Source organism: Dermochelys coriacea, chromosome 7 (assembly GCF_009764565.3).
Source record: "Dermochelys coriacea isolate rDerCor1 chromosome 7, rDerCor1.pri.v4, whole genome shotgun sequence".
Lineage (NCBI taxonomy): Eukaryota > Metazoa > Chordata > Testudines > Dermochelyidae > Dermochelys > Dermochelys coriacea.
Window position 1 is genome coordinate 36,114,662 of NC_050074.1, and position 16,836 is coordinate 36,131,497.

Sequence of the window (16,836 nt, forward strand, 5' to 3'; positions counted from 1 at the left end):
ATGATTCTTTGTGCATTAAAAATGTCAAACCAATTTCCGTGTTGATTTTCATTGCAGGCAATGTCAATGAGATGGGATAGGATTTAAATCAGTGCAGAATTAGTTCTAGTATTCCTGTAGGGTTTTGAAGTGAGACCTTTGTTTCATTTAGTAGGGTAAATAAAGTCAGGGTGTAAAATGCAGGTTCTGAAGAACAGCTGTACCTGGGAGATAAATCAACCTGAAGGGTTTCAAAAGATAGAGGGTGAAATCCAGCCTTATTTAAATCAATGAGAAGATCGCCATTTACTTCAGTGGGACCAGGATTTTACTCAGAATCTCTTCCTCCTGGAGTAGCTCAGTTAATATAAGAGGGGGAGATTGGAGAATTATCATCAATAGAAGGAAAAACAGAGTTCCTGAGGCACTGTGGGCATAGCCCTAATGAGCAAAGCTTGCTTTTAATTGTTGCTAATCATTTTAATACTCCTGTGTTCTTAATTAACCATATTTATAAAAGTTTTGGGAGAACTGATCATTGGCTAAACAGAAATGATAATCAAATGGCTCTTACACAGAGAATGAGAAAAATGTCACATAAAGTATGGTCACCTGATAGATTTCAGTATAAAAGATATATATAATATATATATATATATAATATGTATGTATGTATGTATATATATGTCATGGTGTATATGCATGAGTATAACTTTTGTTCATTTCCAGACTATAGATCCTTCTTCTGTTGCCTTAGTAACTTTGGGTTCTTCCAAAGACATGTTGTTTGAAGGTGGACCCAGACCATGGGTACAGGAACCTTCAAAATTCTTTAGGAACATCACTGCTGAAGATACAGAAAGTATTGGTTTATCTTTATTTGGGCCTCCAACATCTCGGAATCATTTCCAGCACTGGGTCAGAGTATCTTGCAAAACCCTGGGAGAACAAGTAAGTGCCAGAAGGTGTTTATGTTGTTTTCTGTCAAATCCAGGGCATGGTAATTGAGAAGAGAAACCAGATTGATTTATGATAAAGTATAGCCTCCAAATGATTAACAGCTTTTGTAATAAGCCAGTATGGAACTTGAATAAGTACATGACTGCCTATTGCTTATGAACTGTGTTCAGTCTGGTATCAGTCAAGAGTGAAGCATTTTTGAAATTGTTATAAAGATTACAATGGCTTTATTGTAGTATGAAGTCAGTTCATAGTAACCTTATATCATGGAAGGTATTAGAACAGATAAATCCTTATAGCTGCTGTTGAATGTATTTACCATGAATACGATAATTGTAAAAGGTTATGTTAAGAAGAGACTGAACTCTTTAGTCTAACTTGCTATACTGGACCTAATCCTTGGTGTAGCTCCATTGACTTGAATAAATATCAGAAAGGGGGCCCCAAGTTCTCTCCATGGTGTACCAATCTGGTATGCCACTTTTCCAGACACTTATGGGAAAGCGCCCAGCTCTAATGCTCAAAGATTGGGTACACACACAGCCAAGGTCCATTAACACTTGTTTCTGCAAAATGTAGTAGAAGTGAATTCTCCTGCCTGCAGATACTGTTCAGTTTGTATATTGCCTTGCTGTGGTCTACATTTTGACCAGTTATCTAATCATCTTCCAAGGGCTATTAACTACCCAATATAGCTGGCATCCCAAAGTGCATACTCCACAAAACCCAATTGAATCTAGCAGGGTTAGTCCAAAAGAAACAGTTTCTTGCTGTTACCTCCCCATCGAGGACTCTTGTAACAAAATATAATTCGGAACCTTCATGACTCAGAAATGGTCACATTTTGAATGGCATTGCAATGATTCTCACCAATAGCTGATAGGGATTATTCACAGACAGCCAACAAGGGGAAAACCCAAGGTGCCTATACTTAATTCAGTCTGATATTATCATGTGAGAGAGAGCTGTGGGTAAAAAATGAAAAAACAAATGAAGTTTTTAAAGCTGCTGAAGTGGTTACAGGACCTCCAGCCCAGTTCCCTGTTGGCTTCCTTTCTCTCCTATGAGAGAGTGACCCCAGATGACTATCTTTATAAGCTCTGAAAGCTGCCGCCTTGTCAGTTTGGTGAGATAGTAATAACTATGAAAAGGGACTGAAAATTTGTGCTTTGATAATGGTCTGGAACAGCGTTTAAAATAAATCCTCTTCACTTGTCTGTCTGTGGTATAGAATGTGATTGGGACATCAACTCATGAGCCCTTCATATCATAGCTTATTTATTCTTTCTTTCAGAGTAGCAGCTGTGTTAGTCTGTATTCGCAAAAAGAATTGTGAGCTACAGCTCACTTAAAGCTTATGCTCTAATAAATTTGTTAGTCTCTAAGTGCCACAAGTACTCCTTTTCTTTATTCTTTCTTGACGCCAGAAAATAACAGAGATGCCTCAATCAGGATAGTTGTACCTGTAAAATATACCTGCACTCAGTTGTTTTTTGCTTTCATCTACCTTGTTGACTTTCCCAAATGTTATACAGGTGATTGCCTTAACAGTTGGAAATAAGCCCACAGTTACCAACCCTTTTCCAGCCATCGAACCTGCCGTTGTGAAATTTATTTGCGCAGCCCCTTCCCGACTCACTTTGACTCCTATTTATGCAAATCCTCAGCTTGACCTTTCCTGCCCTTTGCTGCAACAAAACAAGCAAGTGGTAAGTCTGATAATGACACAGGAGCAATCCATTCATTTCACTTCTAAAAGGCAAAGTGTGCTTCCATGTGGCAGTATCCCGAAACAGGCGTGCTCACAGGCTGCAAGAGCAGTGACATTGAGCACCTATGTTCTGACCGACCAGCACTAGGTCCAACTTCACCCGTGCTAAGAGAAAGAATAATCAGAGCGTAGGGGTATTAAAGGGATTGTTTGAATGTGTGTATAGGGGCCATACCAGGTAATAGGATGTGTGTGCAAAACCATGTGGGTCATGTCCTCTGACCCCCAAGTGCCCCTGTAAGAGGGCCTCTTGAATGACGTCTCCTAGGATTTCATGGGTCATCTGGGATAAGGACAGGGGAACTCCTTCCTTGTATATACTCTGTGTTATGCATGGGTTTCTTGCAAAATTTGATTCTGTTCTGTTTCCTTCTCCTGACCTCCCAGTTGTTCTTGGTGTGTATTTGATAACATCCTTGTTTTGTATTTTTGTTTGAAAACTTAATGTAAACAAAATGTAGGTTCATCTGACTTTAAACAAAAATATGTCTTTGACAACTCTTTCTGGGTACAACAATTGTTCCTCATACCCTTTGATTCTAATCTGGATGGTCCAAGTTTATTGTATCCATAGACCTAGATTTTAAAATGCTTGCAAGTACACACATGTGCCTAACTTGTGTAGGCGCAACTGTTTGTGTACAAATACTTACATGTGTGCATGAATTAGTGTGGGAGAGAGTGTTTTTTGGGCATATGTGAAAGTGCATGCATGCTTGAAAATCTGGCCCAGAATACATAGGCAATGTTTATTTGGTGGTTATGCCAACATTAAGGACGTATGACTCCATCATCCAAATGAGTAAAACTTTGTGCTCCCCTGTTAGCATGCGATATTCATGGCATCCTAGCATCAGCATTCATAAGTACAAAACGTTTTAGTTGCACAAAATTAGAGGTCTTGCCTTTATATGTAACTTTATATATTTTCTTTGTTTTTTTTAATGTCTTGAGGTAGATATTTTGACATGTTATAAAACAGTTTGAGGTTGAACAGTTGTCACAAACTCCTCAGGCATCAGACTTGCAGTTTATATCATCTTAGTAGCCCTTGGAAAGATTTATAACCCTGAAATGCATCTTGTGTGTAATAGCAAGTTAATATCTCCAGACCTCTTTCATTTTGCAGAATCCAGAGACTGCTTAAGTGTTTTATAAGTAGACTCATTGGCACACAAAAAAAAAGTTGAAGTACAATCTAATATGGTATTTCATTGGTGGCCGTTACTTTTCTTATGAAATGTTCTGATGACAAAACTTTACCTTAAAAATCTCATAAAACTCAACAAAGTGATGTCTTTGTTCGAGAGTTGCCATTCTGCTGCATATAACTGTTTTTCAGGGATCAAAATGGGATCCTAGCAAAATGGGATCCAGTCCAAATTTTTTTTTTTCCTTTTCAGGTTCCTGTTTCAAACTATCGCAATCCAGTATTGGACTTGGCTGCTTTTGACCAACAGGGGCGTAAATTTGATAATTTCAGTTCCCTTGGTATTAATTGGGAATCAACAAAAGTTTCCTTAGCCAGCATTGAGCCTAGTATGCCGATGGAGCTGTCTCTAAAAGAGGATGGAAATGGTCAGAAAAAAATGCATGGTACAGATCACTTAAGATTATGCACTGTTGTTTGGAGGAAAACTGGGTTAATTACAATTAGTGATGTTTACGCTAAAGAGGGGTGGGCAAACTTTTTGGCCCGTGGGCCACTTCGGAATGCAAAACTGTATGGAGGGCCAGGTAGGGAAGGCTGTGCCTCCCCAAACAGCCTGACCCCCCCACTCCCTCCCACTTCCCGACCCCTACCTGACCCCTCAAAACCCCCGACCCCTGCCTGACCCCTCAAAACCCCCGACCCACCCACCCACCCCTGCTCCTTGTCCCCTGACCACCCCCTCCCGGGACCCCACCCCCTATCTAACCCCCCCACCTCCGTGGCTGCTCCCCCAGAATCTCTGCCCTATCCAACCGCCCTTGTTCCCCATTCCCTGACTGCCTCACCAAACATCCGCCCCATCCAACTGCCCCCTGGGATCTCCTGCCCCTTATCCAACCCCTTGGCCCCCTTACCATGCCACTCAGAGCAGCATGTCTCGGCCGGAGCCAGACGCGCTACCCTGCATGAGCGGGCAGCCCCGCTGCCCAGAGCACTGCCCGCGCAGCGGCGTAGCTGCAGGGAAGGGGGAACAGTAGGGAATGGGCCGAGCAGGACGGTCCCACAAGCCGGATGTGTCCCATGGGCTGTAGTTTGCCCATCTCTGTGCTAAAGCCAAGAAAATGGAGTTCTATAATCTGACCTGCAAAACATTCAATCAGCTTTAATTTTTTAAAGCTTGTTTTCTAACTGGGTGTGAAATTTTTCCAAGAGAAATCTGTATGTAAAAAAGAAAATCCTTGGCTGTTTAAAAATGTATAAAATGAAAGTGGAAAATATGTTGAGCATTAATTTTAAATGGCCATAACCTCCCCTCTCCTTCTGCCATGCAGCCTGATTAATATGACTTCATTGGGGGTGCTTTAAGCTAAAATGTAGTAAACAGTTCTTCCTGTTGTTAATCTGTCATTTTGTTTTTGTTTCAGGCTTGCAAACTGTTCAAGTTCATCACAAGACTGGAACAACTGCTGTCTCTGCTACTGCAACCGGATACCAGCAATCTCATCTTAGTGCAGCTAAAGTGAATATACCGGTACTTTGAAGTATAATTTACTCTCTGCTTTTCCCATAGTGCCCTAATGAGGATTGCCCTATATATTCATTTCCTTGCTGCATTATGCTTAATTAGTTTAAAAATAATAAGATAACCCTTTATTAGCATCTTCCCAAGACAGAACCATATCAATCTATTTGTATAATGTCCTCAGTTGTTTTATTTTTCTTTATTCTTATTTATTTACCTACCTTAAATATAACTGGTTCTTTTTTCACAATCTGGGTAAGAGGATTATAAAGAATTTTCATACTTTATTTCACTTAATTTTCTTTGATTCAGGGTTTTTTATGGATTGGTGAAGCTTTGTCAGGTTGCCCTTCACTAAAGCAACCATTTGCTTGATACAACTGTCATTGGGGAAACTTATTTAGGATTTAGTTGCAAAATAGAGCAGAAAGTTTCAGCTTCTACAACTCTGACATATTGATGATTGTCAGACTATCTCTGTAGTTCGGCTTGACTTGCGTCTGTTAGAGCAGTGAGGTTAATATTTGTATAATACCAGCCATGTGCCAGCTAGGGGATGTATATAGATATATAAAAAGCCATAGTACCTGCCTTGAAATACTTAACTAAGTAGACATTTTATAAACACAGGGAAGGGTGGCAGCAAAAAGCAGTCTCAATAAGCAGTGAAACCTGACTCAAATTAGTGGCTTAATTTTTGAAAAAATACATATTTTTAAACTGGAGAAGGGAGGATTGTGACCATTTTCTTGTGGGATTGGCTAGGACTTGTACACAGCAAGTTACTAATTTACAAAAAACAAATCCAAACAAACCAAAATAACCCTGAATCACATATCAGTTGTCTTGGAGATCTAATTACATGTGTAAAATAAATTAAACAGTGTTAGGGCTTTGCTAAAAAATTTTTCTAAGTGGTTCTTTGAAAACCCTGCTAAGGGCGTAGGTGTATGTAGGATTCATGCAAAGTGCAGAATTTATTGCCTGGGAGACTGAGGTTATCTTAGCTTATAACATACATTTGGATAGCAGTCATGTGAATTCCTCCCTGCTTTGTCAGTATGCCCCAGCTCTGCTCTGGAGGTGAGATCCCGTAGGAGTGGGAGGATGATCAGAATTGCCATTCAGTCCTTAACTCTGCACTGAGATGGCCAGCAAGGATCCCAATTTGTTCCAGTTCGGAAGTTGTTTTGTATCATGTGTGGATGTGCCCATCTAGCAATTAGACTGAAACTAACTCTTGGAAGCCATCCAATGGTAATTACTCTTTTTGTTCATGATTACACAGAACTAGATTTAAATTGACATAGAGGGTGACTGGATCTGTGTCTCTTTTTCCCCTGACCCATTCAGTCCCTCTTCTGTAATTTCTGTAAGAAAAGTGGAGTGTAATAGGAACATCTGTACCCTGGTATTACTATATGATCCTTCAAATTCTACCTTTATTTTAAGACAAACAAATAACAATTGCCCTATATTTCAACACCAAACATCAGGTTGGCAGTCTGAGAGATCGACAGATACCTAGAAATAGTGACTTTGTAGAATTTTTCTTCATGAGTTTGGAAGATTCTACATTTTTTCCCAAATATGCAGGACTGATTTCTTGGTCTATCCTTTCCATAAAACATCCACACAAAATGACTTCAAACATCTGTAAGGTACCAAGATTTGGCTTTCGTTCACTTTGAATTCCAGATCTGGGAGAAACCTGTATTTTGTCAAGGCAAAGATTGGTTACACAGCCAGTTTCTGCTAGTCAGACACATACGTCAGTAATAGTCAGACACATACATCAGCAATTTAAATGACAGAAAATATTGATTTGTTTGCTCATTCTTGTTGCAGTATGAACATTATGGCAAAGAAAGCTGGCACTTTTTTTTCCCCCCCCTTAAAAACAAAAAAAAACCCAAACAAATATCTTGTTAATAGCTATGCTAATTAAGATGTCTTGATTGGTTGTCCTCTCTTTAAGTAAAGCACCCAAGTGTTTCATTGTGGATGACATCCCTCTCTATATTGAGCAAAATAATTTAACTAATTGGGTTGAGTGGGGATAAAATACTTAACTTCCTCTGAAAAGGCTGTTCTGCATTTTTCCTGCTTAACCTAATGTCATTGGGATCAAATGATTAGACCAGGTTCAGTAGTACAATTTTATATATCGGTTATGTACTTGCAAGTAATTGTGGGTTGATTTTATTTTATTTGTTGATTTTTGTGGATAACTTTGTGCATTTCTGAAAAGGAAATGTGGAAGGACAAGAGAGACTGAACGCTATCATCAGAATTCTATCTAAACTTGGAACACCAGGCCTCCAAAATGTCTTTGGTGATCTAATAAGCCCTACACATTTATGTCAATCATTGTAAATTAATCCTTCCAAGCCTTAATGCACAGGCCTATACTCTTTGTCTTGCTCTTTTGGGCATAATGCAGAAAACTGCAGCATGCATTGTGTACCTCTGCATGCATAACAGATAAGCAACTCCATCTGTACCTTGATTGTTGGAGACATTGTGTTACCTAATCTCCACTTTCGTTGTCCATTTACGTATCTGGGTAGTCCATCCTTCCCTACATAGAGGAGTAACTGACTCTCCTCTGGGTTTTAATTGTGTGCTACCCCAGTTGATCAATAGTCTGCATTATTCCTTTCAGTATGAACCTCTTATCCCTGTGTCTGCCACTATTGAGCTGATACTTGTAGAAGACGTGAAAGTGAGTCCTAGTGATGTTACAATCTACAATCACCCTGATGTCAAGGTAAATAATCGTCTTACTAATTATATTGATTTATATCTGGGGGAAGGTGGAGTGTCACAAATACTCAAAGTAAGTGTGTTACAGTTTTGGCAATGTACTAAAAAGATGTAATCTCGCATGCTTTTCCTTTTTTGCAGGCAGAGCTGCTCATCAGAGAGGGTTCTGGATATTTTTTCATCAACACCAGTGTTGTAAATGTTGTAAAAGTGGCTTATCAAGAAGCTCGAGGCATTGCTTTGGTGAGTAGAATAATACTTCAGTGTATTTATTTTAATGATCTGAGTATGCTAATCTCATTGTTCAGTGTTGCCTTTTTGGTATGGTGAGAGATAACAGCTTGTTGTTATAATTCATAATAAATTGTACTATTAACAAATTATAAAGAAGAGGGAAGAACTTACTAAAAGATTGTAAAAATCCTTTGATTTTTTTTCCTGTTGGTGCCTTTCCATTTTCTGTTATCACACCACATTTGACAGCAAGATCTAGTGATCTTGCACTCTTTACGGTCAAGATCTGTTAATGGTGATCATATATTGTCCATCCTTTTGGTTAGGAAACAACGGGGGAGTTTTAGGTTTGCATGGCAAGGACATAAGGAAAAACTTGACACTAATATTTGACATAAATGCTCTTTGTAGGTGAAGTGGTCTCTTGTAATAGTCTCTGATTGTAGAATACTTTCCAGGTATTTTATTTGTGCTAATTTGTTTTTGTTATCGTAGTAGGTCTCTTCCTACAACATAAATGACTTATCTGGTATAAGCATTTTTGTCCTTTAAAACAAAAAACGAAGTAAATTTGTCAGATTTAAATATTTATAGTTGCTGTTTAAAATCTGTTCTTCCTTTTATAGAGCTGTTATGAGACTTTCTGTAGTGCTGTTCGTTGAGGTCTAAAGCTGAGATTTTTAGATGTGCTCTGTACTGGTCTAACTCTGCTCTCATGGAAGTCAATGGCAGTTTGAGCGGTTTTGTAAATCCGAGCCTAAATGCTTCCCAGATAAATGAGACCTTTATGGACAGGTCCAGAGTTGAACTTCATGAGTGTTTTGTCCTTGTCCTTTCCATGGTAAAGCAGTCTGTGTCATGCTACATTTTGCCCATGATATAGAAATTATTCAGGTGTTACTATAACCAGTATTAGGTCCTGATTCAGTGAACACTCATGCATGTGCTTCATTTTAGTACCATGAGTAGCACCATTGATTTAAATGGGATTACTCATGGTAGTAAAGTTAAGCGTGTGCCGCGGCAGTCAAAAAAGCGAACAGAATGCTGGGAATAATTAAGAAAGGGATAGATAATAGGATAGAAAATATCAAGTTGCCTCTATATAAATCCATGTTACGCCTGCATCTTGAATACTGTGTGCAGATGTGGTCGCCCCATCTCAAAAACGATACATTGGAATTGGAAAAGGTTCAGAAAAGGGCAACAAAAATGAGATATGGAATGGCTTACATATGAGGAAAGATTGATAAGACTTGGACTTTTCAGCTTGGAAAAGAGACAGCTAAGGGAAGATATGACTGAGGTCTATAAAATCATGACTGGTGTAGAGAAAGTAGATAAGGAAGTGTTGTTTACTACTTCTCATAACACAAAAATTAGGGGTCACCAAATGAAATTAATAGGCAGCAGGTTTAAAACAAATAAAAGGAAGTATTTCTTCACACAACCCACAGTCAGCCGGTGGAACTCCTTGCCAGAGGATGTTGTGAAGGCCAAGACCATAACAGGTTTCAAAAAAGAACTTGGTAAGTTCATGGAGAATAGGTCCATCAATGGCTATTAGCCAGGATGGGTAGGAATGGTGTCCCTAGCCTCCGTTTGCCAAAAGCTGGGAGTGAGAGATGGGGGATGGATCCCTTGATGATTACTTGTTCTGCTTATTCCCTCTGGGGCACCTGGCACTGGCCACTGTCAGAAAACAGGATACTGGGCTAGATGAATCTTTGGTCTGACTCAGTAGGGCCATTCTTATGTTCTTATGGGTATGCCTGTTTGCAGGATTGGTGACTATCTCCTGAATGGCAACATCTTCTTTCAGGGTACTTACAGGAGTCTGCAGGCAATCAGTACAGAATACAGTTGGTACACCTTGAAGGAAAATGTGCCACTCTCCATTTACTTTATTATGTCAAGAATTATCCATTCAATTTTTTAATCTGAAGATGGGAGTACAATAAATTATAACAATGAAAAATGCACCATACTAGAGATACAAATGTATATTTTAAAAGGAGCAGAAGGTAGACTTGGATATCAATAGAAAAATGCACTTATAAATGCATTTCAACAACTTACTTTTATTGTAATAATAAAACTAGCTACATGACAGACATCCTACCCTTATTTCAACACATATTGCCATAACTCTAGCAATCTGCATCTTTTTCCACGCTATGTCAGTCCATTTTCCTGTTATGATTTTCCATTGTATACATCCATAAATCAGTGCTAATGTGACTTCGGAAAGAACACATTCAGAACTAGAAATGCAGATTGGTCAGATCCTTTCCTAGTCTCCTAAATATTTGTATAAAATAAATATATATATTAATTGGGTGATGATAACTCATCACAATTCCTAGCTGTTGCTCTGGCGAGTTGGACTGGATTTTTGCAGCAGATGGCATGTTTGGCACTTTTCAAGGAAGAATTAACTGTCTTTTCTTCCTTAATCTCTTACCCAGGGATGATGACAATGCTCCCAGCAGTTCTACAATCAATTTTTTTTTATTCCCTTTCTCAGCAAAGAGATCTTTAAATTACTTCCTCTGTTTTCAAGTCCCCAACACTTAGCATGTCCCCAAGGTTCTTCTTTGAGTATGAGTCAGTGTGGATCCACTGGAGGTGTGCGTGCACGTGGGATTGGATTTTGTTTTGAAAGAGGTGCCACTGGAGCCATACTTGTGCTCTGTTCCCAATAAGGGCATAAAGAGCAGGGCAGCTGCAACCCTCCCTCAATTTCCTCTTGCTGCCCTTGGCAGTGTGACTGAACCTTGACGTGGTGGCTGGCTCTGGTGCCAAGCTCAGGAGGGCAGAGCTCCGATCATTATTTGACTGATGCGGCTGGTATTTCTTATTCCACTATCCAGAAGGGATACCTCTTGCCAGTCACCTACAGCAGGAGCTGCACTGACGCACACCCTGCAGTAACTGTGGTTCTTTGAGATGTTGTCATCAGAGCATGACTGCCACCACTCTCCTTCCATCCCCACTTCTCAGCAACATGGGCTGCGAATTGAGAGGGAACTGAAGTAGGGTCATTCCACCCTCCCTTCATAACCTCGAACGGAAACATGAAGAGGCACAGGGCGGCCCTGATGGGGAAAGTGCTATTCAAAAGAATCCAGTTCTACATGTGTGAAGCGGGTGCTTACCCAGAGTGGGATCAACATTGACTACAACATCTCAAAGAACTTCAGTTACTGTGCAGTGGTTTTCAAACTTTTATACTGGTGACCCCTTCCACATAGCAAACGTCTGAGTGTGACCCCCCCACCCCCAAATAATTAAAAATACTTTAATATATTTAACACCATTATAAATGCTGGAGGCAAAGTGGGGTTTGGGGTAGATGCTGACAGCTCGTGACCCCCCCCCCCCCATTTAATAACCTCGCAACCCCCTGAGTGGTCCCGACCCCCAGTTTGAGAATCCCTGCCGTAGGGTAAGTAATTTCTTTCTGGAGGGACTGTTGAAAGTTGAAATGGACCTTGGAACCATTACATAAAGTTAAAGAGAATCATGAGGGAAGTCAGCACACGCCTCAGTATGAGTGAGACTAGAGGCTACAAATCAATATTAGGGTTGTGCAAATTTAAATCGCAACCGTAGGCGGAGCAAATAGACAAATTGTGATACATCGTATGGGTTTGTTGTTTTGGGGAAGGGATGGGGAGCTGGTATATAGATTATAAATTCAAGCCTGAATGAGGCTTGTAAACTTTGCAAATAATAGAAATTTTCTGTCAAATACATTTAAGCCAAAATGAGTAATTTTGCAGAAATGTACTCATAAATACACAGAGACCTTGCAAAACTAAAGTTGCTTTACCCTGGTTAAGAACACAGGCCACATAATATAAACTCCACTTGTGCTCATTTGCATGCTAATACTCTGAATGCCCTTGTAGGTCAGAGAAACTGTCCATTCTCAAGAGATTTGAATGAGAACAACTGAAACTAGCTGAGTTATTACCATAACCAAAATGTTATTGTATCTAACATCCCTACTTGAATAAGCAGCACTCATATAGGAATGGCCAAACAGACAAAAAAGCAGTTAATCTAATTGGCAGGATAAAGGTTTATATCTTTATACTAGACTTCAGAAAGCAGTAACAGCAAAGGATTCTAAGGCGATTAAAAAAAATCTATAATAAACTCTCCAATCATTAAAGTGTTATGAAAACACAAAATTGTTCAGAAATAACATTTATAAAAGATAAGTTGATTACAGCAGTGACATTACAATATTTGTTTTAGGTCAGCAAAGACATTTGTAAAATCTTCAGATACTTCTAATAATGCTAAGGGAGAAAGCTGTCATATTTTCTAACTTCAAAAGGATAGCAGTATTGTAGCTAAAGATGGAAAAGATCTGTTTATGTATCAGGCCCACGTCCTACAGGGATATGATGTAGTCACCCGGAAGAAGATGCATTAAGTATTACTTTGCAGCTATGCTTGATTTCATCCATCGATGATGTATTTGAATTAGGAATTACCTGCAATGAGCAATAATATATATGCATCATATTCTTTACTGGCGGCGGGGAGGAATGTTAATGCCATGACAACATGCAGAATTCTTAGTAAATGGCAACAAATTTAACAAAACTAATAGAATTAATTCAGTATTAGTGATATCAGAGATGACAATTCTTCATTGCTGGTGGTGTTGATTGATAAAAACACATCTCTGTACAGTTGTAGAAAGAGGGAGTTCACAATACGTTCACAGGGAGACTGTCAGCTAGAGGGGAAAATAAGTTTGTATTCTAAGAAGCTGAATTTATTTTTGAAGTTTATGCAGTTGATCTCGGTTCTTAAAATCTCTTCAGTCAGATCTCCCATGTGGCTATCGGAATACTATGCCTGATGTCATATGAGTTTCATCTTGGAATGGTAGCCTTTAGGAGTGAGGCAGTGAGGAGGCCTTGTGAAATATATGAAACAAGATCTGTTCTTCTTTGAGTAGTGTCCCTGTGGGTACTCAACATCAGGTGCCCAAATGCCTCTCGAGCCCTTGATTGGAGATTTTTCATTAGCAATGTCCATTCGGCCTCCACAGGTGCTCTCTACAGCCTTATGCCACGTTCTGAGGGTATATAGGGTTGGCCTGAGACAGAGCTCTAGTGTGTCCACCTCGTACATGCCTCAGCCTGTTTTATAGTTGTTGTTTAGTTAATTTAGTGTTTCTAGTTAGTGTTAATTGTTGTTAGGATAGAATTAGTTAGGTAGTTGTGAGAGATTTCCGTTTTTCCTCTCCCCATTTTATTTCTTCCCCATCTCCTCTGGGGAGCTTATTTGGCCTGGCTGGGCATGCCTGGCCCACCAGGTTTCAAACACTGTAGCTCTTTTTGGGAGGCTATCTCGATCAGCAATGGCCACTCGAAGTGTACCTGTTGCTTGGGAGAGTCAGATCTCCCAAAAGCATACCCTTTTTCCTGGCTCTAAAATCTAGAGTTCAGAAGATTCAGGAGACCAAACAGCTGATGAAGGAGCACTCCCTTCAACCTGCTTCCGAGTCAGGTCAGGAGACCACCTCCCTGCCCCATACATTGGCCTCCAGGCAGAGCCAATATCCCTTCAACTTTGGCTAAGGTCTTGCTTAAAAAGGCAAAGATCTCAGAGGTCTCAGGGAAGGCTTTGAAGAAGAGCATCTCTGACTCCCACCACAAGGAGCCAGCTCCCAACAAGTCCTGATCTCTGTTGGGTCTGTGGCATCAGAGGCCTTGACCTCTCGACTTGGTACCATGAAGATGGAAGACACTTCTCCAGTACAAGCAGAACAGGGAGATCCTTGAACGCTTCGGAGAAACATGGTGCTGGCAGGGCCTTTGTACCATCTGCCTCCAGATAAGGACCATCTGTATCAGACTTACCAATGGTGCCTTCCGATTCAGCTCCATCTGTACTGACAAAATCAAAGCACGTGCCTTTGTCCCCAGTGCCTGTGCACTCCAAACCAGTGGTACAGCCCAAGTCAACTGCTGAGTTGGTACCAACCCCCTCACAATTGCAGGAATTCCATTACTCTGGGGACTTGTCAGAGTTAGATGAACTGGAATCCCCCCTGCCTATGGGTACCAATGACTCTCTTTACCATGACCCTAGTTTCCAAATTACCAGTGCTTCCCAGTACTGCAGGATTCTCCTTCCTTTTCTCCTGGGGCACCCCATTGAAGGATGTTGAGGAGGATGAAGGAGACATTCATTCAGTCTCGTCCTTATCAGTGTGAGGTTCTTCTCCACATTATTATAGGAACTCATACTTTGACAAAGACTCTCGCCCACATCTGTCATGGTGGGATCACCTTTGGGTACAAGACCCTCTCCTGTGTGGGCCTCCCCAGTGGCCATACTGGGATCTTGAGCAGTATATCTGCAACAATTTGCCATACCTCCAGCTTCACTGGTCCAGGAAACTAGAGTCATACAGTCTCCTCAACCAAACACCCAACATAAGGAGACCTTTGAGGAACAGGAGGCTAGGGCAAACAAAGAGGCTACACTTCAAACCCCTATTTCATCTTCATCTCTGGGCAAGGCAGTCATGCCTCCACCGCCATCAAGGGCTGACAATTTTAATAAATTCCAGGACCCTGTGAACAGGATGGCAGACTCCCTTCAGATACTTCTGGAGGTTAAAGATTCACATCATGAGCTCCTGACTCCATTTTGCAGTCAGCGACACCCAGCTGGGTTGCGCTATCCTTTAATGAAGTGCTTCTGGATCCATCAAAGATTGTGTGGCAAACTCCTGCCATCATACCACCAACTTGTAAATGGGCAGATAAGAACTATTATGTTCCCCCTCTGGGATTCAGAATTTTTGTTCTCTTATCCCCCACCAAATTCCCTGGTGGTGGATGCTGTAAACGAGCATTGTAGACAGCACTATGCTAGATCTACTCCTTTTATGACAAGGACCAGAAGGAGTAGACCTTTTTGGATGGAAGGTCTGCTCATCCACAACCCTCCAGTTTCGGATCACAATCCATCAGGCAATCATGGCCAACAAGGACTATACAAATGGAAACAAGTTTGCATCCTTTATTGAACATCTGCCACAGGAGCATAGATAACTTCCAGACCATCATTAAGCATGGTCATCTATTAGCCAGAGCCTCTCTCCAGGCATGCTTGGATGCCGCAGATGCTGCCACTAGATCAATCTCTACAGCAGTTGTCATGCCCAAGGCATTGTGGCTCCAGTTTTTGTGTTTTGAGAGAGAGAGAGAGGTTCAGAATAGGCCCAGGGTCTCCTGTTTGATGGTCAGAAGCTCTTCTCAGGAACTATGAATGAGTCCCTGCACATGCTGAAGGACTGCAGGGCCATGTTGATATCTCTGGGAATGTACACCCCTATAAACAAGAGGAGATTTAGTAGGTCTCAAACTCCCCACAGATCACACCCAGTTCACTTCTCTGGTTTTCACAAAACCACCCTGACACGTTGCACTACATATGTTTATGGAAATATGCTTATGAGTGTGAATATAACGTAACTGGAATATGCTTCAGATTAGCAGCCGTGTTAGTCTATATTCGCAAAAAGAAAAGGAGTACTTGTGGCACCTTAGAGACTAACAAATTTATTTGAGCAGAAGCTTTCGTGAGCTACAGCTCACTTCAAGTGTAGCTGTAGCTCACAAAAGCTTATGCTCAAATAAATTTGTTAGTCTCTAAGGTGCCACATGTACTCCTTTTCTTTTTGGAATATGCTTTATTCAGAAGGTCTCTTGTAAGGTATCATTACAAATCTTATAATCTACTGTGTGTGTTCATTTTATTTGTATGAATGTATCATTCTTGTATCTAAAACTAGAAGTATGAAGTATTACTCTGAGGTCCTATTGTAATTATGCAAAGTGTGGGCCATTAATGGTGGCTTAGAATCTTGATGGCTCCCATTAACTGGAAAAATTGGTTGTAAATGTCTCTGTTTATTTGTAAGCCTTCCTGTATATGTAGATGCCAGCCAGCGAGTAATGAAGTCTCACAGAACATGTGAACATGTCACATGATACTGGAATCCATCTTAAATCTGGTGCTTTTCCATTTAGAAGGAAGGGTGGGAACCCAGAAAGAGACAAAGGATTTCCCCTTGTGCCAAAGATATAAAAGGGGATGGAAAAGAACAAAGGGGGCAGCAGTCATGAGAAATCCCCTAGTTACCACCTGAGCTGGAACTAACAAGAAATGTACCAGGGGAAAGGATTGGGCCCAGACTAAGGAGGAGTCTAGTCTGTGAAACAAGCTTATTGGAACATCTCTGAGGGTGAGATTTACCGATATTCAGTTTCTTAACGTATTAGGCTTAGACTTGCGTGTTTTTGCTTTATTTTACGTGGTGACTTACTTTGTTCTGTCTTTTATTTCTTGGAACCACTTAAATCATATTTTTTATTTTTAATAAAATCACTTTTGTTTATTATTGAACCC

The 16,836-nt window shown here is 40.4% G+C and overlaps 1 protein-coding gene across 2 annotated transcripts in view; it reads left to right on the forward strand.

The window, feature by feature from the left end:
* NUP210 (nucleoporin 210) overlaps positions 1 to 16,836 on the forward strand; it is a 115,141-nt gene that overhangs the window by 53,178 nt on the left and 45,127 nt on the right. For both annotated transcript variants that reach the window (XM_043518498.1, XM_038410021.2), the window contains exons 15-20: positions 709 to 930; positions 2,475 to 2,648; positions 4,114 to 4,306; positions 5,288 to 5,394; positions 8,051 to 8,155; positions 8,293 to 8,394. In XM_043518498.1, coding sequence (XP_043374433.1) covers positions 709 to 930; positions 2,475 to 2,648; positions 4,114 to 4,306; positions 5,288 to 5,394; positions 8,051 to 8,155; positions 8,293 to 8,394 — 903 coding nt within the window. The remainder of the gene's footprint in view (positions 1 to 708; positions 931 to 2,474; positions 2,649 to 4,113; positions 4,307 to 5,287; positions 5,395 to 8,050; positions 8,156 to 8,292; positions 8,395 to 16,836) is intronic.